This window comes from Mustela putorius, unplaced genomic scaffold (genome assembly GCF_011764305.1).
Source record: "Mustela putorius furo isolate JIRA1106 unplaced genomic scaffold, ASM1176430v1.1 tig00000508_pilon_pilon_pilon, whole genome shotgun sequence".
Classification (NCBI taxonomy): Eukaryota; Metazoa; Chordata; class Mammalia; order Carnivora; family Mustelidae; genus Mustela; species Mustela putorius.
Window position 1 is genome coordinate 6,660,000 of NW_025421402.1, and position 25,387 is coordinate 6,685,386.

Below are 25,387 nucleotides of genomic sequence, written 5' to 3' on the forward strand. Positions count from 1 at the left end.
TTAGAAGTTTGTTTGTCTAATGGATCTGGAATCCTATAGCATATCCGAATTACACTGGCAAGGGATCCTTTCCAGGCACTTGTTTTAAATACTGTGTACTCAGGATCTCTTTAGCAACCCCAGCATTCAGTTAACTAATTGAGATATCTCAGATCAGGTGGTGATCTCAGAGAATCTGCCATGATAGCCACTACAACTCTGAAAATTTGAAATGTTTTTCATCATAACCTGGTGCTTAAAACCATATGGATACAAGGAGTTTGATGAATATGACACAGGTTAACACATTACATTCATTGTTTTTCCAAGAATAAAATGATGATCCTCAAATTATGTATAACTTCACTTGAAACAATAAAGAAGACTTCTGTCAGTAACCAGATCTGTTCACAAAATTCAGCTTTTGCCTAGCCCATGGATGAAGAAGAAATCAAAGGAGAAAACATGAAGTATGTCTATTTTCATAATTTTATTTTATTTCACAATTTCATTTCATAATTTTATTCCTTCACTTGGGGTACCTAGTAGACTGGATATGAGATACCTGGAATATTAAACACTGAGGATATGGAATTAAAAGTATATAATCTTAAAAAAGAAAGACATTAAAGCAGCACCAGGGTGGCAGTCAGTTTAGCATCTGACTCTTAATGCTCAGCTCAGGTCTTGACCTCAGGGCTGTGAGTTCAAGCACTGTGCTGGGCTCCATGCTGGGCATAGAGCCTACTTAATAAATAAATAAAAATAAAAGACTATGCAACCACCAAGCTGACACTGCAGGAAATATTAAGGGGGGTTCCATAAAAGAGGAAAAATCCCAAGAATAGTATTGAACAGAAATATAGAGACAATCTACAGAAAGAAAGACTTCAAAGGTAACTCGATGTCAATAAAAACATATCTATCAATAATCACTCTCAATGTGAAAGGCCTAAATGCGCCCATAAAATGACACAGTGTTGCAGATTGGATAAAACGATAGGACCCATCCATATGTTGTCTACAAGAGACCCATTTTGAACCTAAAGATACACCCAGACTGAAAGTGAAGGGATGGAGAAGAATTTTTCATGCCAATGGGTCTCAAAAGAAGGCTGGGGTAGCGATTATCATATGAGATAAATTAGATTTTAAACTAAAGACTGTAGTCAGAGATACAGAATGACACTACATAATCCTTAAAGGGACTATCCACCAAGATGATCCAACAATTGTAAATATCTATGCTTCCAGTATGGGAGCAGCCAATTACATAAGAAAACTGTTAATCAAGATAAAGAGTCATATTGATATGAATACACTAATCATAGGAGATCTTAACACACCTCTCTCAGAAATAGATCATCAAAGCAGAAAATCAATAAAGAAACAAGAGCATTGAATGACACATTGGACTAGATGGACCTCATAGATATATATGGAACATTCCACCCTAAAACAACAGAATACTCATTCTTCTCAAGTGTACACGGAACCTTCTCAAGAATAGACCACATACTGGGTCACAAATCAGGACTCAACTGATACCAAAAGACTGAGATGATTTCCTGCATATTCTCAGATCACAGTGCTTTGAAACTGGAGCTCAATCACAAGGATAAGTTCTGAAGGAACTCTAACACCTGGAAGCTAAAGACCACCTTGCTTAAGAATGCTTGGATCAACCAGGAGATCAAAAAAAAACAAAACAAAACAAAACAAAAACTGAAACAATTCATGGAAACCAATGAGAATGAAGACACCTCGGTCCAAAACCTATGGGATACAGGACATGCGGTCCTAAGGGGGAAATACATAGCCATCCAAGCCTCCCTCAAAAAGATTGAAAGAAAAAAAAAAAAAAGATTGAAAGATCCAGAACACAGCAGCTGTCTCTACATCTTAAGGAACTGGAGAATCAACCACAAATCAAATCAGCTCCACACATAAGAAGGGAAATAATCAAGATTGGAGCTGAGATCAATGAGGTAGAAACCAGAGATACAGTAGAATGTATCAATGAAACTAGAAGCTGGTTTTTTGAAAGAATCAATAAGATCAAAAAACCATTGGCCACACTAATCCAAAAGAAAAGAGAGAAAGCCCAAATTCATAAAATTATGAATGAAAAAGGAGAGATCACAACTAACACCAAGGAAGTAGAAATAATCACCAGAAGTTATTATCAACAGTTATATGCCAATAAGCTAAGCAACCTAGATGAAATGGATGCATCCTGGAAAACTATAAACTCCCAAAATTGAGCCAGGAAGAAATCGACAACCTGAATAGACCGATATCTAGTAACGAGATTGAAGGAGTGATCAAAATGTGTTGGAGAGGATGTGGAGAAAGGGGAACCCTCTTCCACTGTTGGTGGGAATGCAAGTTGGTGCAGCCTCTTTGGAGAACAGTGTGGAGATTCCTCAAGAAATTAAAAATAGAACTTCCCTATGACCCTGCCATTGCACTACTGGGTATTTACCCCAAAGATACAGATGTTGTGAAAAGAAGGGCTATCTGTACCCCAATGTTTATAGCAGCAATGGCCACGGTCGCCAAACTGTGGAAAGAACCAAGATGCCCTTCAACGGATGAATGGATAAGGAAGATGTGGTCCATATACACTATGGAGTATTATGCCTCCATCAGAAAGGATGAATACCCAACTTTTGTAGCAACATGGATGGGACTGGAAGAGATTATGCTGAGTGAAATCAGTTAAGCAGAGAGAGTCAATTATCATATGGTTTCACTTATTTGTGGAGCATAATAAATAGCATGGAGGCCTGGGGAGTTATGAGGAGAAGGGAGTTGGGGAAAATTGGAAGGGGAGGTGAATCATGAGAGACTATGGACTCTGAAAAACAGTCTGAGGGTTTTGAAGGGGCAGGGGTGTGGGAGGTTGGGGTACCAGGTGGTGGGTATTATAGAGGACACGGATTGCATGGAGCACTGGGTGTGGTGCAAAAATAATGAATACTGTTATGCTGAAAATAAATTTAAATAAATAAATAAATAAATAATCTTTAAAATTTAAACAAACAAACAAACAAACAAACAGAAAACCCCAAACCTCCCAAAAAAACAAGAGCCCAGGACCTGAAGGATTCCCTGGGGAATTCTACCAAACTTTCAAAGAAGAAATAACACCTATTCTCCTGAAGCTGTTTCAAAAAATTGAAGCAGAAGGAGAACTTCCAGACTCTTTCTATGAAGCCAGAATTACGCTGATCCCCAAACCAGGCAAAGACCCTACCAAAAAGGAGAATTTCAGACCAATATCACTCTTGAATATGGATGCTAAGATTCTCAACAAGATCCTAGCAAACAGGATCCAACAGCACATTAAAAAGATTATCCACCATGACCAGGTGGGATTCATCCCTGGGCTACAAAGATGGTTCAACATTCGCAAATCAATCAATGTGATAGAACAAATTAATCAGAAAAGAGAGAAGAACCACATGGTCCTCTCAATCGATGCAGAAAAAGCATATGACAAAATCCAGCATCGTTCCTGATGAAAATGCTTCAAAGTATAGGGATAGAGGGAACATTCCTGAACTTCATCAAATCTATCTATGAAAGACCCACAGCAAATATCATCCTCAATGGGAGAAAGCTTGCAGGCTTCCCGTTGAGATCAGGAACACGACAAGGATGCCCACTCTCACCACTTATGTTCAACATGGTATTAGAAGTCCTAGAAACAGCAATCAGACAACAAAGAGAAATAAAAGGTATCCAAATTGGCAATGAAGAAGTCAGACTCTCTCTCTTCGTAGATGACATGATTCTTTATATGGAAAACCCAAAAGACTCCACCCCCAAACTACTAGAACTCATACAGCAATTCAGCAACGTGGCAGGATACAAAGTCGATGTGCAGAAATGAGTGGCTTTCTTATACACTAATAATGAAAATACGGAAAGGGAAATTAGAGAATCGATTCCATTTACTATAGCACCAAGAACCATAAGATACCTGGGAATAAACCTAACCAAAGAGGTAAAGGATCTGTACTCGAGCAATTACAGAATACTCATGAAAGAAATTGAAGAAGACAGATGGAAGACCATTCCATGCTCTTGGATTGGAAGAATAAACATTGTTAAAATGTCTATACTGCCTAGAGCAATCTATACTTTTAATGCCATTCTGATCAAAATTCCACCGGTATTCTTCAAAGAGCTGGAGAAAATAATCTAAAACTTTGTATGGAATCAGAAGAGACCCCGAATCGCTAAGGAAATGTTGAAAAACAAAATAAAACTGGGGGCATCACGTTACCTGATTTCAAGATTTACTACAAAGCTGTGATCACCAAGACAGCATGGTACTGGCATAAAAAGAGACACATAGACCAGTGGAACAGAGTAGAGAGCCCAGATATGGACCCTCAACTTTATGGTCAATTAATCTTTGACATAACAGGAAAAAATATACAGTGGAAAAAAGACAGTATCTTCAATAAATGGTGCTGCGAAAACTGGGCAGCTATATGTAGAAGAATGAAACTCGACCATTCTCTTACAACGTACACAAAGATAAACTCAAAATGGATAAAAGACCTCAACGTGAGACAGGAATCCATCAGAATCCTAGAGGAGAACATAGGCAGTAATCTCTTTGATATCAGCCACCGCAACTTCTTTCAAGATATGTCTCCAAAAGCAAAGGAAGCAAAAGCGAAAATAAAGTTTTGTGACTTCATCAAAATCAAACGCTTCTGCACAGCAAAGGAAACAGTCAAACAAACAAAGAGGCAACCCATGGAATGGGAGTAGATATTTCAAATGACAGTCCAGACAAAAGGTTGATATCCAGGATCTATAATGAACTCTTCAAACTCAACACACACAAAACAGACAGTCGTATCAAAAAATGGGCAGAAGATATGAACAGACACTTCTCCAATGAAGACATACAAATGGATATCAGACACATAAAAATTGTTCATCATCACTAGCCCTCAGGGAGATTAAAATTAAAACCACATTGAGATATCACCTTACACCAGTTAGAATGGCCAGAATTAACAAGACAGGAAACAACATGTGTTGAAGGGGATGTGGTGAAAGGGGAACCCTCTTCCACTGTTGGTGGGAATGCAAGTTGGTGCAGCCTCTTTGGAGAACAGTGTGGAGATTCCTCAAGAAATTAAAAATAGAACTTCCCTATGACCCTGCCATTGCACTACTGGGTATTTACCCCAAAGATACAGATGTTGTGAAAAGAAGGGCTATCTGTATCCCAATGTTTATAGCAGCAATGGCCACGGTCGCCAAACTGTGGAAAGAACCAAGATGCCCTTCAACGGATGAATGGATAAGGAAGATGTGGTCCATATACACTATGGAGTATTATGCCTCCATCAGAAAGGATGAATACCCAACTTTTGTAGCAACATGGACGGGACTGGAAGAGATTATGCTGAGTGAAATCAGTCAAGCAGAGAGAGTCAATTATCATATGGTTTCACTTATTTGTGGAGCATAATAAATAGCATGGAGGCCTGGGGAGTTATGAGGAGAAGGGAGTTGGGGAAAATTGGAAGGGGAGGTGAATCATGAGAGACTATGGACTCTGAAAAACAGTCTGAGGGTTTTGAAGGGGCAGGGGTGTGGGAGGTTGGGGTACCAGGTGGTGGGTATTATAGAGGACACGGATTGCATGGAGCACTGGGTGTGGTGCAAAAATAATGAATACTGTTATGCTGAAAATAAGTAAAAAATAAATTAAAAATAAATACATAAATAATAAATAAATATACATTAAGTCCTTTGAATTGAATGAAAAGAAAAACATTTTAAATAAAATTTTGTGAGATGATACTAAAATAGTGCTGAGAGGGAGATTTAACCATTGTATAGCTGTAGTACAAAACAATAGACTCCATATTGACTCATTGTTTCTGTTTTAAGATATTAGAAAAAAAAGCAAAAAGATCTAACTTCCATACAAATTTGAAAATAAAGACTGTTATTAGGGAGACAGTGGAATAGGGTGATTTATTATTCTCTATTTGATTTATTTGTGCTCTAGTCTTTATTATTGCTTCCCTTCTAACTTTGGGTTTCGTTTGTTTTCTAATTCATTGAGGTTTTTTTTTTGGTTATATAAAATTTCTTTTTTTTTTAATTTTTTATTTTTTATAAACATATAATATATTTTAATCCCCAGGGGTACAGGTCTGTGAATTGTCAGGTCTACACACTTCACAGCACTCATCAAAGCACATACCCTCCCCAATGTCCATAACCCCAACCCCCTTCTCCCAACCCCCCTCCCCCCAGCAACCCTCAAAGCAACCCTTTGTGAGATTAAGAGTCACTTAGGGTTTTTCTCCCTCCCAATCCCATCTTATTTCATTTATTCTTCTCCTACCCCCTTAACCCCCATGTTGCATCACCACTTCCTCATATCAGGAAGATCATATGGTAGTTGTCTTTCTCCGCTTGACTTTTTTCGCTAAACATGATACACTCTAGTTCCATCCACGTTGTTGCAAATGGCAAGATTTCATTTCTTTTGATGGCTGCATAGTATTTCATTGTGTATATATACCACATCTTCTTGATCCATTCATCTGTTGATGGACATTTAGGTTCTTTCCATAGTTTGGCTATTGTGGACATTGCTGCTATAAACATTTGGGTGCACGTGCTCCTGCGGATCTCCACGTTTGTATCTTTAGGGTAAATACCCAGTAGTGCAATTGCTGGGACATAGGGCAGTTCTATTTTCAACATTTTGAGGAACCTTCCTGCTGTTTTCCATTTAAAGTTAGGTTGTGTATATAAGATTTTCTATTTCAAAGTAGGCATTTGTCGCTAAAAATTGCCCTCTTTCCACTGCTTTTGCAGCATCTCTAAATTTTGTTATATTGTATTTTTGTTTTCATTTGTCTCAAGGTACTTTAAAAAAATTCTCTTGCACTCTCTTCTTTGATCCATTGTTGTTCAAGAGTGTGCTATTTTCTTTCTATTTATTTGTGAATTTTTCCATTCTTTTTGCTGTTACTGATTTCTAATTTTACTACATTGTGGTTGGAAAAGATACTGCATAGAATCTTTCACGTGCAGTTGAGGAGAATGTACTTTTCCACTGTTGGGTGGAAAATTCCATATATATATATTAGGTCCATTTTTTATATTGTTTTTCAAATCTAGAACTTCTTTCTTGAATTTCCGTCTGGGTATGCTATCCATTATTCAAAGTGGGGTATTGAAGTCTCCTAATATTATTGTGTTGCTGTCAATTTCTCTTCTTTAGATCTGTCAATATTTGCTGTATATATTTAGGAATTCCAATGTTGGATCCACATATGTTGAGAATTGCTACATTTTCCTCTTGAATTGACTCATTATTATTATACATTGTCCTTCTTTGTTTCAAGAGACAGTTTTAGATATAAAGCCAAATTTTTTCCAATAGAAGGATAGCCCCTCCAATACTCTTTGGTTGCCATTCATATGAAGTATCTATTTCCATTCCTTCACTTTTAGCCTATTGTGTCTTTAAATCTAAAGTGAGTTCTTATTTGTTTTACTCATTCAAGTACTATATTCCTTTTAATAGGTAAGTTTAATCCATTTATATTTAAAGCAATTATTGATCGGTGAACACTCATTCGTCACATTTGGCTAATTGTCTTCTGTTTTGTGATTGTTTTTCAATCTCTTTCACTTTTGATGATTTCCTTTATTATTTGATTATGTTTTATAGTTATTCACTTTATTATTATCTTTGTACATCTATTAATGGTTTCCTTTCTACTTAATGAAGTATAATTGACAAAATTGTATATATAAAGTGTACAATGAGATGACTTTGTACACATATGCATTTGGAAATGATTTTCAAAATTGATTATTCACCTCATAATTACTTTTTTGTAGGTAGAATGCTTAAGATTGACTCTCAGCAAACTGCAGATATACAATATATTACTACCTACTGTAGTCATCATGTTGTACATTAGATCTTCAGAATTATTCATCTTGTAACTGAAGGCTTAAACCCATGGACCATCATCTCATCCCTACCCCCCTCTCCATTTGCAAGCCACTGATAATTACCATCCTACTCTCTGCTTCAATGAATTTGAGATAGGCAGAGAGAGAGGAAAGAGGAGGAAGCAGGCTCCTCACTGTGTGGAGAGCCCAATGTGGGGCTCAATCCCAGGACCCTGGGATCATGACCTGAGCTGAAGGCAAAGGTTTTAACACACTGAGCTACCCAGGTGTCCCATAGATTTTAAAAAAATTATAAAAATATCTGGGTGACCAAAATCACCCAGATATTCTCTTGGTCTGATTTTGTAATTTAAAATTATTCCAGGGATGCCTGGGTGGCTCAGTTGGTTAAGCGGCTGCCTTTGGCTCAGGTCATGATCCCAGCGTCCTGGGATTGAGTCCTGAATCGGGCTCCTTGCTCGGCAGGGAGCCTGCTTCTCCCTCTGCCTCTGTCTGCCTGTGCTCACTCGCTCTCCCTCTCTCTCTCTGACAAATAAATAAATATAATCTTAAAAATAAAATAAAATAAAATAATTCTGTCCAGAAATAAGAGTATGAATGGTTTTGGCTATTGGATAGGAATAGGATTCACTTTGCTTTTAATTGAGGGACATAATTATAAAAAATTGCTTAAAGTTAAAAACAAATATCATTGATAATTTAATAATCATCATTTATTTAATATTCCCAATTTCAAATTTTAAAGGGATGTTATTAACATAAAACAGAGAGCTAATTACTTGTTTTTACATCAGTGTATCTATAAACTGTTATTTGATAGTATTCTTAATCAAATGAAATAAATCATGATAAATTATATATTTAAGAAAACCTTAATGAAATGTGTAGCAGATTGTTTTGGTAGACTAAAGTTGTTCTCTTCATACAATTATGTTTTTCTAAAATAATTCGGGGAAAAAAAAAGGAGATACTATCTTTCAGCTAGTCTAATTTTAAATTTAGTAGATATTAAAATATATTATTAAGAAAAATAAAAATCAAATTAGAAAAAATAAATCAAATGGACAAAATGGAAATAGCAAAAGTAGGTATTTTATATTAAACTTCTTTCCCAAATTCTTATTGGTATATATGCATATTAGTTATATGTGCACATATATATGATCCAATGATCCTTTTTAAATTTTTTTTCTAAAATTTTATTTATTTATTTTACAGGGATCACAAATAGGCAGAGAGGCAGGCAGAGAGAGAGAGAGAGGGGGTAGCAGGCTCCCCGCTGAGCAGAGCATCTGATATGGGGCCAGATCCCAGGACCCTAGGATCATGACCTTAGCTGAAGGCAGAGGCTTTAATCCCCTGAGCCACCCAGGTGCCCTTCCAATTAACTTTTTAAAATAAAACATATTCAAAGTATTTTGTAAGTAACATGAGAATAATTAAAGGTATTTGGTAAATAATATGTATATCCATATGAAGAAAATATCAGTTGTAATGGAGTTTTTATTTTTTTTTTAATTTTCTATAAGAGTTTATTTATTTATTTATTTTGAGAGAGAGAGAGAGTGGAAGCACACTTATGTGCACATGTGAGCAGGTGTGAGGGGTTGGGGGGAGGAGCAGAGGGAGGAAAGCATCTGTACTAACTGCAGAGCATTATTCAGGCCTTGGTCCTCTGACCCTGAGATCATGACCTGAACTGAAATCAAGAGGTAGTTTCTCAACTGACTGAGACCCTCAGGTACCCAAAATGAAGTTAAAAAAAAAAAACCAACTCTAGAAAAAGAGAGATTATATTGCATTATTAAAGCATTTGAAGAAATAAAATATATTTAAAATTTAGAAGTATGATTATACAATTTCTTCTTGAAATTTTAACAGTGTGAATACCATGAAGATAATTCCAGGGTTATGAAAACAAATGGGAGAACAGGTACTAGCAAAAAGAAGTCAGGCAGAAAACAAGTATGCAGTAATGAGGGCTGAAACAAGCTACGCTCAGGATATAGCTTGAATACATCACTGTAATCAAGTTTCTTGGGATATGTGGTGTTTGGTTCACTAAAACCTAATGCTGATTATTGTTCAAGTCAAAATGGTAGCTTCTTAAAACAGTCTATACCGACTGGTTGCTGTAAAGTGGGGCTGGGTCAGAGGGTGACATTAATTGAGGACCTTTGAAAACTCTAGCAGGAATGATTTGGCATCTGAATAATTCTCATGACAATCTTGAAGGATAAGTATTGAAAAGGAAAAAGAAGAAAAACAACACACACTATACCCAGTTACAGCTGCAGCACTTGAGGAAATGCCATTGATGGAGGATTTAGAAATGTGGGGACTGATCTCAAGCCTCCATTTTTGCAGATCTACTGTTAGTCTTTTGTACACCAATTGATGTTTCTTCAGTCTTAAATGTCCTCCTTCCTATCACCCTTATCTGGTTAACTCCTATTCAACCTGCGAAGTCTACCCACGTGACCCTATTTCCCTCCCTCCATTCTGGCTCTTACAGATCAACTTCTCAACCCTATTGCACTCCATCCTCTCATTCCTATTTGGGTTTCTTGCCTCCTCTAAATGATCCTGTAGTCTCTCTTTTGCTTATCTCTATCACAATACCTTATGTGATAAAATACAGTATATTAATAAAATACTACAACCATTCTTTTTGTTTTCCTACTAAAAATGGTCTTTTGGGAAATGCTGGTCATAGGGCCTGGCACTTAACAGTCACTCAAAAAATGATTATTGGATGAACAAAGAAATGAAATTAAAAAAAATGAGTGGAATACTAGAGAATTATCATGGAGCCTTTCCATTACATCTGCAGATTGTAGACAACCTCAGGAAAGAGCATAGTGGATGGTAGCAAATGTAATAGATAAGACTTGGGAACAAATGTTTAGTGATCTTAAAGCTCGACTTTAAGAATTCAAGAAACTCTGATATCTGTAATTTCATTGTATGTCTTGTCCACATGTCCTAAATTTTAATTTATAATTCTGAAGTCAGGGATGATTTTAGGTTAGTTCAAAAAATAAAAACTTTTGGGAGCTATGAAGTGAACATTTCAGTAGTCACTTTTGGTCAACAAGGTTTGAGAAACTTGGTGTGCTGAGTTAAAATGCCCAAGCAAATAGAAGTGTTCTAACAAATCTTTTTACCCCTTCCGTTCTATTATTTTTGTGATTTCTTTCTGTTCTATTACAATAATTTCTCTGAGCCAATTTTATAATGTTTCTTTATAATTTTCAGCAGAATTGTAACACTTCCTCTCATCCCCAATTACTTCATGTCCTTTTTATGCACCATATTTGGAAATCAGTAAAAGTTGTTAAATAGGTAAAGTGAGCACAGGAGAGATCAGTTGGCAAGAATCTCACAGGCCTGGTCAGGTGGGGGATGGTGTCTGGGGTGAGGAGGGGGAGGCTTTTCTGGGAAGAAGGGAAAGTGCAAGGATCATCCTACAATCAGGGATTGAGCAAAGAAAAGTGGATCGATTTAGACTTTGGCTCAAGCCCTAGCAATCAAAAGCCAAAAATGAAGACTTTTATTAATTTGTGTGTTATTTGGGAACTTACTTCTGGCTAAGAATAATTTCAGTGATATTCAATAATTCAGTTGTAGCTGAACAGAATGTGCAGGCAGAAGAGTAGCATGCGCGTTCTCTGGACATTCCTACCCTTAAAATAATCAAGGTTTGCTTTGGCTGACCTCTCCGTCTCATGACATTCTGGGGCATCTGCTCTGACCCTTCTCATGGGGCTCTTCTCCTCAGATCTCCCTTCCTTAGGAATACCCCACGTGCCAGACTAGCTTAGTCCAGTTCTTCACCCTTATCATCCCTTTCTATGTTTCCTCTCTCAAATGCTCCAGAGAAGTTATCAACTTTGATAATTCACAGTGAACTTCAGTGAGTAATACTAGCTTTCACTCTTCTAAAGTATTTGTTCAGAGTATTTGTCATTCCACATAAACTTCAGGTTTGTTCAATCTGGTGATCTCATATTTTTGAAGAAAGAATATTGAAGGCAGTTGGGTCAATGCACAACTTTAAGTCACATCATAAAGGTAAACACCACACAACTATCTCTGAAAATGGGGGGTTTTGGTGAAGGGAGAAGGAGAAAACTTATTATAATATTGGAATGGAAACATAGAATTTTGGATTAAAAACCTTTACCTCAAGTTGTCTGGCTTCGATAACCATGTATAACATTCACAATATAACTTCATAACAGAAGATAGTTTAGAATTAATTCTTATGATTTATAACGTCAATTATTTTTTCCTTTTTAGGGTTAACTAAAATTTGAAACCATATATAAAATTTCTTTTCCTCCTCTTCTGATTGAAAAGAATCGTCTAGCTTCGATCTATATTTTAAGTCCTTAATTAAAGAACTTTTTTGCCCCTTAAACATCCAGAACTAGATACTCATATATCTCTCCATACAAAATAGTCTATATATGTGGACATGTTTCAATATGTTTTAATTTCTTCACATTTATCAGCTAGGAATTTCTGGGCTGTGGCTAATTTCAAAGAGTATGTGGTATGTTTAAGAGGCTGTTATTCTCAACTTTGTCCTATAAATCTGACCAGATTCTTAGCAGCCTGTGGGGACTCCTGCAAACATGATGTTTAATAAGGAAGCAACTCATGTTTCTATACAAATGGCAATGGGAATTCAGAGAGCACGTCACATTAAAAAGGTACTAGTTGGTCTCTGAGAAACTTGGGCCAATAAATTCGTCATATTGTCTGTTATTCCTCTTTACTGGTGAGTAGCATTTTTTGAGGAATGTTCAGTTTTAAAAAAGACCAGAGGCCATTTATGAAAGCTAAAATGCCAAGCTCCTTTGAATAAAGCAGATTGTTGTAGTATTCAGGCCAGTATTCAACTAGAAGAAACCTATATGACAGTTAAACACATTTTGATGAAATATAAAATACAGATAAAATGAGTCAACTAGAATCAATTATGTAAGGAGTTTAAATCGCTATGATTTAATTTTTATTACATATTTTGTAGCACTAAATTTAATTCCAATTCCACTTTGTAACCTCTTAAACCATTTAATTAAACTAGGTCTCAATTCTTGAGTTTTAAACATGAACTTCCGTATGTGACATATGATATCTACATAAAACCTCAGCAAACAATATGTGAATTTTAAGACACTGAAAGTATTCCTGCTAAAGAAAACACAAAAACCACTTAGGTAAAGAAATAAAGATTTATGGGGTCCCCGGGTGGTTCAGTTGGTTAAGTAAGCATCTCCCCTTAGCTCAGGTCACGATCCCAAGATCCTGGGATCGAGTCCCACATTGGGCTCCTACTTAGGAGCTTCTCCCTCTCCCTCTGTCTGGTGGTGCCCCTGCTTGTGCTCTCTTTCTCTGTCAAATGAATAAATAAAATCTTCAAAAAGAAAGAAAAAGATATTTGGTATGGTTGGTAACTATAACAGGGTTCTGGAAGTCTTTGCCAATACAATATTTTACTTTTGAATACTAACTGTAATATTTATGTGTGCAGAGGAACGATGGAATACCTAGTTTAAAAGGTGACTAGATTTAAGGTTACCATGGTAAAAAGCAAGCAGTGGTATATTAGAATGCAAAACTGAAAAAAGGCTCTATCCTAGAAAAAAGTTAAATACTTTTGAATAAACCTTACAAAAACGACTAAAGGATATAATTAAAGAGAGAGCTACGTTTATTTTCTAGATTGAAAGATGCTCAGGGAGAGAGATTTTCTGTTATTTGCTAATATTTCTCAATGCTTAGAGGCTGACATGAAGTAAGGGTTCAATCAAAACTTGTTGACTTAGTGAAAAGTTTTGAATATTGATGAATGCTAAGTAACTAATTGGTTTAAAAATGTCAGTCAAATATTATCACATAACTTAGTTACCTATCACTAATTAGAAACCAAATTGCTTCCAAAGAAACCTTTTAATCTATTGAGAAGGAAGGTTAGAATTAAATTTAATTATAATAAATCTGGTAACTGTCTTACTGTTACCAGAAAAAAACCTTCTACATTCATATTCACTACTCCTAAAGACTGTTCTAGAATATATCTCAAATACACCACAGGAAGAAACCCTTTTGAATAACTCAGCGTTACAAACATTGCATGTTCAAATTTATGTGATATTTTCATTCTAATGATACAAGTAATGCTTGCTTCACTGCAAGACTTCTAAGGCTGTGGCATATCAATTATAAATGATGCATGGATTTTTCTTTAGAGAGAGTTATCATCTATCTCTGAAATAATTTTAATTATTTGATGATTTGATGGTTTCTATTGTCTAATTTCTTTTCTGGTTCTATATATGTTCTACACTTCTTAATACCTTCACCCAAAACGTTTTGGTGAAAACTTGAAGCAGAAAAAATTATGATAATTTCAAGGGAAATTATTATGATAATTACAGTTTTCAAAATGTTTATTAAAACATTTTTTGAGGGTACCTGGGTGGTTTAGATGGTTAAGCGTCTGCCTTTGGCTTAGCTCATGATCTCCAGGTCCCGGGATGGATCCTCAGGGTGTGTGTGTGGGGTAGGGGGAAGTTCCAGCTCAGCGGGGCGTCTGATTCTCCCTTTCCCTCTGCCTATTCCCTTGCTTGTCCTCTCTCTGCCTCTCTGTTTCTCTTTCTTGAAAATGAATAAATAAAATCTTAAAAAAACCCATTTTTGAGTTTTTATATTAGATAAAATCATGATAAATAATCATATCATTTAAATAGGCTACTTACAAGTTTTTAAACTTAGCAATGTCAAAAGGCACTCACACACACATGAAGCTAGAGAACAGTAATTAAATCACATTTTCTAAACCAAATCCCTACTGCCACCATGCAAAGCATATTAGCAAGTGTTTTATAATATAGGAAAAGTCTCCCTTTTCTTACTCTTACCTTCTGAAACACAAACAGCCCACAATATAAGCCAAATGATCTCCCCTGGAAATCTCATTCTGAGGATCTTTTATGGGTACATTTAATAGCTGACAGTGTTCACACTATGTCAAGTTCTCTTCCTCTACGAAATGCGATTAGTGCAGGAAAGCACTTGCTCAAAAGGAAATTGAAACACAACTCGGGAATTAAAGGGAGTACCAGATGCTCCGCCCCTCAGAAATTTTGCAAGGTAGAAGAAAAAAATTAACCCCAAACCCCAGCAGAGTCAGTTTGAATCTGATTCTCCCTGCATTCCCACTGAATGTTAATGCTGTGGCCTGCTTTTCATTTGTTTCATTAACCCAGGCATGGTCTCTGCTAGAATATGTTCAAGTTCTTGGAATGTGCAAAGCAGTAACTGCTGATATCCTCTGGATTTCATAAACCCTCAAAAGATAAAAGAATAGAAACTCTTGGTTGGGGGATGGGTGAGCCAGGTGGTGGGTAGTAAGGAGGGCCCCTATTGCATGGAGCACGGGTGTGGTGCATGAACAATGAATCTTGACACTGAAAAAATAAAATAATATTGAAAAAAATCATTTACAGAACTTGGAGTGAGTCAGTGTTTACACAAACAAGACCCAGACCAATGTGAGCAAACTTTGCCAAGAACGTAGTGCTGGCCCACTTTTCCCACAATCCAGGAAATTATTCCTTTTAGGGCTTCTAAAATATGTGTGTGAAGCAACAGGATCACTCTCCTTGGTCATAACTGCATTTAATAATTCAAAAATCAAGAAATTTGAACACTGAGTTTTTAAACCTTTTACTAAAACATAATATGCATAAAGAGCATATAAACAAGTGGGTTGATGAGTATTGAGACAGTGAAGATGGAGACGGCTCTGTATGAACCCAGCACCAAGCTCAGGACACTGAAGAACAGGAGCTATCCGGGAAGCCCCAGCATTCCGTCCCTTTCGGTGAGCCCCTCTCAACCTCTCCCTCACCACACACAGGGAGACCATGGTCCTGATCTCTAAAATCATGGAATCCATTCGACTATTTTGTATTTTACATAAATTGAAAGATATTTATTTTTTTATTTTTATTTATTTATTTTTAAAAGATTTTTATTTATTTATTTGTCAGAGAGAGAGCGAGCGAGAGCGAGCACAGGCAGACAGAGTGGAAGGCAGAGTCAGAGGGAGAAGCAGGCTCCCTGCGGAGCAAGGAGCCCGATGTGGGACTCGATCCCAGGACGCTGGGATCATGACCTGAGCCGAAGGCAGCTGCTTAACCAACTGAGCCACCCAGGCATCCCAAAAGATATTTATTTTTTTAGTGTGTAGAGCCTTTCATGAAAAATATGTTTGTTATTCAACCACACTGCTGGGTTTAATTCAGATTACTAATTCTTATTGCTATGTAATATTCAATTCTGTGAATGTACCACATTTCATTTGTGTTTCTGTTTGTGGGCATCTGAGTAGATTCTAGTTTGGAGCTGATAGAAATAGGGCTGTTGTTGTGAGGGTTTTGACAAAGACATGTCCTCATTTCTGATGAGTGCACACCTAAGGGGGGAAGGTTGGACAGAACGAAGAACATGTCTAGGTATAACAGGTCGCATCAGAGAGGCTTCTGAAAGGATTATGCCAATTGGTGTTCCCATCAGCCATGAGCGAACTGCTCCAAATCCTCAACACACTTCATGTTTTCAATCTGTGTAATTTTAGCCATTCTGGTGAACACAGATCTGTAATTCTCTGGGGCTTTAGTGTGCATTTTCCTGAGGACAAATGAAGTTGAGCGACTTTCATGTCATGATTGGTCATTTAGAGATCCTCTTTGGTGAACTATGCATTCAAGTCTTCTGCGTATATATATACATATATTTTCTATTCAGTTATCAGTCTTCTACTTATCTCATTGTAGGAATTCTTTTTATATTCCTAGACATTCTTGGACATATTTATTATGGCTATCTTCTTCAGTCAGTGGGTTGTCATTTTGCTCAGTGTTTTTTTTTTTCTTTGTCTGATAGTTTTTTTTTTTTAATAATTTTTTATTTTTTATAAACATATATTTTTATCCCCAGCGGTACAGGTCTGTGAATCACCAGGTTTACACACTTCACAGCACTCACCAAAGCACATACCCTCCCCAATGTCCATAATCCCACCCCCTTCTCCCAAACCCCCTCCCCCCAGCAAAACTCAGTTTGTTTTGTGAGATTAAGAGTCACTTATGTTTTGTCTCCCTCCCAATCCCATCTTCTTTCATTTATTCTTCTCGTCACCACTTAAGCCCCCATGTTGCATCACCACTTCCTCATATCAGGGGGATCATATGATAGTTGTCTTTCTCTGCTTGACTTATTTCGCTAAGCATGATACGCTCTAGTTCCATCCATGTTGTCGCAAATGGCAAGATTTCATTTCTTTTGATGGCTGCATAGTATTCCATTGTGTATATATACCACATCTTCTTGATCCATTCATCTGTTGATGGACATCTAGGTTCTTTCCATAGTTTGGCTATTGTGGACATTGCTGCTATAAACATTCGAGTACACGTGCCCCTTTGGATCACTACGTTTGTATCTTTAGGGTAAATACCCAATAGTGCAATTGCTGGGTCATAGGGCAGTTCTATTTTCAACATTTTGAGGAACCTCCATGCTGTTTTCCAGAGAGGTTGCACCAGCTTGCATTCCCACCAACAGTGTAGGAGGGTTCCCCTTTCTCCGCATCCTCTCCAGCATCTGTCATTTCCTGACTTGTTGATTTTAGCCATTCTGACTGGTGTGAGGTGATATCGCATTGTGGTTTTGATTTGTATTTCCCTGATGCCGAGTGATATGGAGCACTTTTTCATGTGTCTGTTGGCCATCTGGATGTCTTCTTTGCAGAAATGTCTGTTCATGTCCTCTGCCCATTTCTTGATTGGATTATTTGTTCTTTGGGTGTTGAGTTTGCTAAGTTCTTTATAGATTCTGGACACTAGTCCTTTATCTGATATGTCGTTTGCAAATATCTTCTCCCATTCTGTCAGTTGTCTTTTGATTTTGTTAACTGTTTCCTTTGCTGTGCAAAAGCTTTTGATCTTGATGAAATCCCAATAGTTCATTTTTGCCCTTCCTTCCCTTGCCTTTGGCGTTGTTCCTAGGAAGATGTTCTGCGACTGAGGTCAAAGAGGTTGCTGCCTGTGTTCTCCTCAAGGATTTTGTGGATTCCTTTCGCACATTGAGGTCCTTCATTCATTTTGAGTCTATTTTCGTGTGTGGTGTAAGGAAATGGTCCAATTTCATTTTTCTGCATGTGGCTGTCCAATTTTCCCAGCACCACTTATGCACCCAACGTGGGAGCAACCAACTATATAAACCAATTAATAACAAAATCAAAGAAACACATCAACAATAATACAATAATAGTAGGGGACTTTAACACTCCCCTCACTGAAATGGACAGGTCATCCAAGCAAAAGATCAGCAAGGAAATAAAGGCCTTAAACGACACACTGGACCAGATGGACATCACAGATATATTCAGAACATTTCATCCCAAAGCAACAGAATACACATTCTTCTCTAGTGCACATGGAACATTCTCCAGAATAGATCACATCCTCGGTCCTAAATCAGGACTCAACCGGTATCAAAAGATTGGGATCATTCCCTGCATATTTTCAGACCACAATGCTCTAAAGCTAGAACTCAACCACAAAAGGAAGTTTGAAAAGAACCAAAATACATGGAGACTAAACAGCATCCTTCTAAAGAATGAATGGGTCAACCGGGAAATTAAAGAAGAATTGAAAAAAATCATGGAAACAAATGATAATGAAAATACAACGGTTCAAAATCTGTGGGACACAACAAAGGCAGTCCTGAGAGGAAAATATATAGCGGTACAAGCCTTTCTCAAGAAACAAGAAAGGTCTCAGGTACACAATCTAACCCTACACCTAAAGGAGCTGGAGAAAGAACAAGAAAGAAACCTTAAGCCCAGCAGGAGAAGAGAAATCATAAAGATCAGAGCAGAAATCAATGAAATAGAAACCAAAAAAACAATAGAACAAATCAACGAAAGTAAGAGCTGGTTCTTTGAAAGAATTAATAAAATTGATAAACCCCTGGCCCGACTTATCAAAAAGAAAAGAGAAAGGACCCAAATAAATAAAATCATGAATGAAAGAGGAGAGATCACAACTAACACCAAGGAAATACAAACTATTATAAGAACATACTATGAGCAACTCTACGGCAATAAATTTGACAATCTGGAAGAAATGGATGCATTCCTAGAAACATATAAACTACCACAACTGAACCAGGAAGAAATAGAAAGCCTGAACAGACCCATAACCAGTAAGGAGATTAAAACAGTCATTAAAAATCTCCAAACAAACAAAAGCCCAGGGCCAGACGGCTTCGCGGGGGAATTCTACCAAACATTTAAAGAAGAACTAATTCCTATTCTCCTAAAACTGTTCCAAAAAATAGAAATGGAAGGAAAACTTCCAAACTCATTTTATGAGGCCAGCATCACCTTGATCCCAAAACCAGACAAGGATCCCACCAAAAAAGAGAGCTATAGACCAATATCCTTGATGAACACAGATGCGAAAATACTCAACAAAATACTAGCCAATAGGATTCAACAGTACATTAAAAAGATTATTCACCACGACCAAGTAGGATTTATTCCAGGGCTGCAAGGTTGGTTCAACATCCGCAAATCAGTCAATGTGATACAACACATCAATAAAAGAAAGAACAAGAACCATATGATACTCTCAATAGATGCTGAAAAAGCATTTGACAAAGTACAGCATCCCTTCCTGATCAAAACTCTTCAAAGTGTAGGGATAGAGGGCACATACCTCAATATCATCAAAGCCATCTATGAAAAACCCACCGCAAATATCATTCTCAATGGAGAAAAACTGAAAGCTTTTCCGCTAAGGTCAGGAACACGGCAGGGATGTCCATTATCACCACTGCTATTCAACATAGTACTAGAGGTCCTAGCCTCAGCAATCAGACAACAAAAGGAAATTAAAGGCATCCAAATGGGCAAAGAAGAAGTCAAATTATCACTCTTCGCAGATGATATGATACTATATGTGGAAAACCCAAAAGACTCCACTCCAAAACTGCTAGAACTTATACAGGAATTCAGTAAAGTGTCAGGATATACAATCAATGCACAGAAATCAGTTGCATTTCTCTACACCAACAGCAAGACAGAAGAAAGGGAAATTAAGGAGTCAATCCCATTTACAATTGCACCCAAAACCATAAGATACCTAGGAATAAACCTAACCAAAGAGGCACAGAATCTATACTCAGAAAACTATAAAGTACTCATGAAAGAAATTGAGGAAGACACAAAGAAATGGAAAAATGTTCCATGCTCCTGGATTGGAAGAATAAATATTGTGAAAATGTCTATGCTACCTAAAGCAATCTACACATTTAATGCAATTCCTATCAAAGTACCATCCATCTTTTTCAAAGAAATGGAACAAATAATTCTAAAATTTATATGGTTATGGACATTGGGGAGGGTATGTGCTATGGTGAGTGCTGTGAAGTGTGTAAACCTGGTGATTCACAGACCTATATCCCTGGGGGGTAAAAATATATTATATGTTTATAAAAAATAAAAAATTAAAAAGAAAAAGAATTCATCAGAAAGAAGTAGACTGGACAATGTTTGTGGATTTTTCTGACCTGAATATTTGATCTGAGTGTTAAAGGAAAGAGGCTGAAAAGATACAATTTGCATGAGAAAGGGAATATGATTATATTTCAAACCTCTTTTAAATATATTTACATGATGATTTTAATTGATCATTAATATTCTGAGTATACAAAATTTATAGTAATTTCTCAATTAAATTTTAATTTTCAATAGTTATTATTTTGCCTTATTCTCCCTTTATTATATTATGAAAATCATCACCTTTTAACCTATAGTGAATTTCAGCTTCAAACTTCCTTTGCCTTTTTTTATAGTGTGGCGTGAACAGGTGAACTAGGTTCACAGTTCAGACCCAATCTGAGATTCAATTTTTAATGTTACAATTAAAGAAACAGTTATGTGGTTGATCCAATATTCTGAAAGTAATAGGAGTGGAGGCATTTGGTTTTCGAGGGCCGCAGTGGTCCTGAGTCAAATATCTAGCCCTGTTCTGACACATTAGACAGCATACTGGAAAGTGTCCTAGTGAAGACCAAGAACAAATATCTACACTAAAAGAAAAGCACATTCCTCGATATAGATGGTTTCAAATCCATCACTCCATGTTTCTCCTACTTATAAAACTTTTACATTCTTGTTCTAAAGCAATGTGGGTAATAGCTGGATATTTTAATACAGGAGTCCTTTTCTATTTCCTCACCTAAAGGAAAAACAGTATCAGTTAAAGTGCTGAGTGTTCTGTTTTGTATTGTTTTTAGTTTCAATTAATTAATTAATTTTTTATTTTTTATAAACATATATTTTTATCCCCAGGGGTACAGGTCTGTGAATCACCAGGTTTACAGCTGACCACATGGTATAATACCAAGGTGCTTTCTGTTTGCAAGAGATAACCATTAAATAAAATCAATTTTATAAATTTACCTTTGAGAACCTGATTTTAGAGACCTCATCACAGGGTTTTTTTTCTACTCCATTAGAACACATTTTAATCCAGAGAATTTTTAGTCTAATGTTTAGAGCACTAGATACAGGGCAGTTCTTTTACTTACAGATAGTTAATGGAAGTCCTCTCAGCCAGGGGAGAGGAGAGGAAAGGAAGAGCAAGGCAGAAGATGCGTATAAGGAGATAATTGGAAATCTCAGAGATATTTCTGCTCCACTTTTCTCCTAAAACTTTGGAAGAAAACACCTTTCAATGGGTGATTTACAGTAAAGATCACACTGTGGTATTTTAGAAAGAAAAGGAACCCCAAACAGTACCACCTTGTTTCTCATGTGTGTGATGGAGAATTATCCAAGTTTTCAAGAGGGAGATTGTTCTGAACAGCTGTTTTTACACCCAATGAGCCCTGGGAGTAGGATCAGGTAAGTATAAAATGGGAATTCCTCTCAATACGATGGCCTTAGAAGGCGCATAACTGGAAATTTCTGCAAAGAGGTCAATTTGGCTGCAGGAGAGTGCTTATAAATACAGAAGTAACAGACTAGGGACAAAAGGAGGATGAAAAGTATATATATATATATGCTTAATAAATGTATAAAAAAGGGCACATGTATATTGGAAGCCTCTTTACTTATATTATGAAATCTATATATGTATATTGACAAGGACACGTGGGTTCCCCCGTTACAATCTCATGGATCTATCTCTGCCCTGCATATACATGATTATAATATGTTCATCCATTGTTTACTGTTTAATATCTGCTCCCTTTTTATAAGAAAACATGCTCTCTGTGTGCAATACCCAGGCTGGTTTTATTCACTTATCACCACAAATGAGTATCTGACACATAGTAAGAGTCCCAAAATATTTTCCACTACTTTGACTGAATGAATAACTTGAAGAAATTTTAAAAGCTTTGAAGTTACCAACATTCAGAAGAAACCACAATATTTTTTGGACAGTATCAAGAATATAATTAGATGGAAATGCTGAGGTTTTAATGATCTTTGAAAGGCTAATGATAGATAATGCTACATACATTTATAGAAAAGAAAACAAATATACTAACAGTTTTCATGCTGTTGAATTACAACCATATTTTCACAATTATTAGTATTTTTTACAAGATTTTATTTATTTATTTGACAGAGAGAGAGACACACAGTGAAAGAGGGAACAGAAGCAAAGGGAGAGGCAGAGGGAGAAGCAGGCTACCCCCGAGCAGGGAGCCTAACGTGGGGCTTGATCCCAGGACCCTGGTATCGTGACCTGAGCTGAAGGCAGATGTTTAATGACTGAGCCACCCAGGAGCCCCCAAAATTATTTTTAAAGGCCTGAATGCATGTGCCAAAATGGTAGGAGTCGTTTATTTTAATCTGTGGAGTAATGGGGATTATTTTCTTATGCATTAATACTTGTGTAAATTCCAGTAGAGTCAGCAGATATTGGTACTCAAAAGAAGGAAAAAAATAGAATATAAACACTAAATTTTATTTTGTCATTTATGGTTGTTCATAAAATTGAATAACTTCTTGCTCAGAATTCAGCTTTAACTCTGTATAAATGCACGGAATGGCCAGCAATCCCTGCACCCACGGATGGAAGATTATTCCCGACTTTGCTGTGAAAGACAGGAGGCAGGGGGTCAACAGTCAGAGACAAAGACCCTTTCCTCTTCTTTGCTCCCACCTTTACTCATGCTTCTGGATAATCACAAATCTTTATTACTCTGTTTCTCAAGCAAGTGATGTGTAGCAAGGGGTCTTACAGAAAACAGAAGAGTCTGATTACGGAAAGACACAAGGTGGGGTTCACTTGTTCTATGCTGCTAAACAAAGCTTTAGGGGACAATGCCTACATCTCTTAGATCACATGGCAGCTGTCTGGGCTAAGAAAGCTGCAGGGGAGGCAACTTCCTGCAGGCATCCTCAGGTAGAGGGGTTGCCAGGCCTGACATTCGAAAGGCCTATGCCCTCTGTGTTACAATTTAGCAAGCCAGGTACTATGGATGACTTCATACTCTACATTAGCCCCAACAATAAATATGTATTTTACAGCCCCTACACATAAATCCGCATACCCAGCAGAAGGTTAAAAATCCCCTTTAATAAAAACTTTTGATGAGGAAGCAGAAGGATAGCTGAGGGCAAAGCAGAAGTTGGCATGCTACACTCCCCCCCTCCCTTTCCATGTGATGTGTGTGACATTCCTCAGGCATTCCAGGCTGCCCTAAGGGAAAAACAAGTGGTTTCCAGAAATCACTGTGATAAAGATCACTGTCTCACAGGACTGGGGTCTCCCTCAGTTTGCAAATGTCTTCGTGACTTACAAGGAAAAAGTTTTCTTATCAAAAGCCAAACTTCCAGAGACCCATAGATTTCCCAGAACCCAAACATCACCCTCCCCTCCAAGATATTGAGGGAGGCTGAGGCAGAAGATTTACAATAAGATGTAAATCTTATTTACATTTTACATTATGAAGGAAATGTAAATAAGGTTCACATTTTACATTACATGTTCAATTTATTTTGAACCTAAAGCCCATGGACAAGGATGTGTGATAGGAGGAATGTAACATCCTCTGGAAAACTCCCAACTCTTTTCATGTTAGTGCCTCATTAGAGGGGAAAAAAAGCCTTGGCTTGACAATCACTAGGCCTCCAGCACCCCAAAAGTCATAAGACATAGGACAGCCCTTCTGGACAACTCCTTTGTCCTCACCTCCCCAATTCACAAGTAATATAATTAGCCACACCTCACAGCAGCAGCTCTTTCTGCCCACGGGTCCTGTCTCTGTGCCTTAAGAAAACCATGATTTTGTACAAAAGATGTCTCAAGAATTCTTTCTTGGTTGTCGGCTCCAGACCTCACCCCACTAAACCTTACCAATATTCGAAAACTTCATCCCTTTCATATTCTTAGATATAATTGTCTATTTCCTTAGGTCATGTCTGGTATATAGTTATTAAAGTTTCTGTTACAATAAAACATTTGAATATTTTTATCTTAAATCAGTCATTAATTCATGCTTATTGTTATTTGACTACTATTAATTGTATTTTACTGTTAGCTAGAGAACATTACCACAATGGGAAAAAACAAAGACAAAAATGTCTTACCTTATGGAAACTATGGTCTAGTTGTGGGCATATTATTAAACAAATGAATAGGTATGGTGTTGGATCCAAATGTGTTGGATGTGTTAGGTGTTGTGAAGAGAAAACGCAGCAGGGAAGATGGATAGGGTGTATATGTCTTTGTGTGTTGGAATCACGGTTTGAAAACTAAGTGGAAAAGAAAAAACTCATCAAATAGTCATATAGGAATCAAAGAAATTTTATATCATACCTCCAATCTGTTCTTCATAGAAATCCCATAGTAAACTTTGTGAAAATTAGTTTTATTAATCTGGCAACCCATCAAAGGTAAAATTATAGCCTTACCTCCAATGCTTACAAATTTTGTCTATGTTATTTATTCAAGTTTCTCACATAGCCTGTCCTCTGGGTCCAGCCAGGCTGACTCTTGTGTCTTATGTTCATTCTAAATGTAAATTCTGCTCAGAAATTTCTTTATCTAACTGCATTATTGTAGATTGTTTTCCAATGATTGTGACCCATTATTTTTATAGGAATGACATCAGGAAAACATTACAATCCTAGTCATTTCATATAAGAATTTTTAAAATAAAATTTAAAAATTACTCAGTCATATTTTAAAAAATCATGAAAGCACTGTATGGAGTTGCGGTAGGCATAATGTATGGAAACATGAAATGGTGCAGAAAGGCTATGAGAATCATAAAAGGTATGAAGAAAGTTTTATGTGAGGATCAATTGAGAATATTAGAA

The 25,387-nt window shown here is 36.9% G+C and overlaps 1 protein-coding gene across 8 annotated transcripts in view; it reads right to left on the minus strand.

Moving 5' to 3' along the window:
* LOC101692051 (complement factor H) overlaps positions 1–15,092 on the minus strand; it is a 37,221-nt gene extending 22,129 nt beyond the window's left edge. For all 8 annotated transcript variants that reach the window (XM_004756473.2, XM_013058261.2, XM_004756475.2 and 5 more), the window contains exon 1: positions 14,895–15,092. In XM_004756473.2, coding sequence (XP_004756530.1) covers positions 14,895–14,952 — 58 coding nt within the window. In that variant the 5' untranslated portion in view covers positions 14,953–15,092. The remainder of the gene's footprint in view (positions 1–14,894) is intronic.
* Between the last annotated feature and the right edge of the window lie 10,295 nt (positions 15,093–25,387).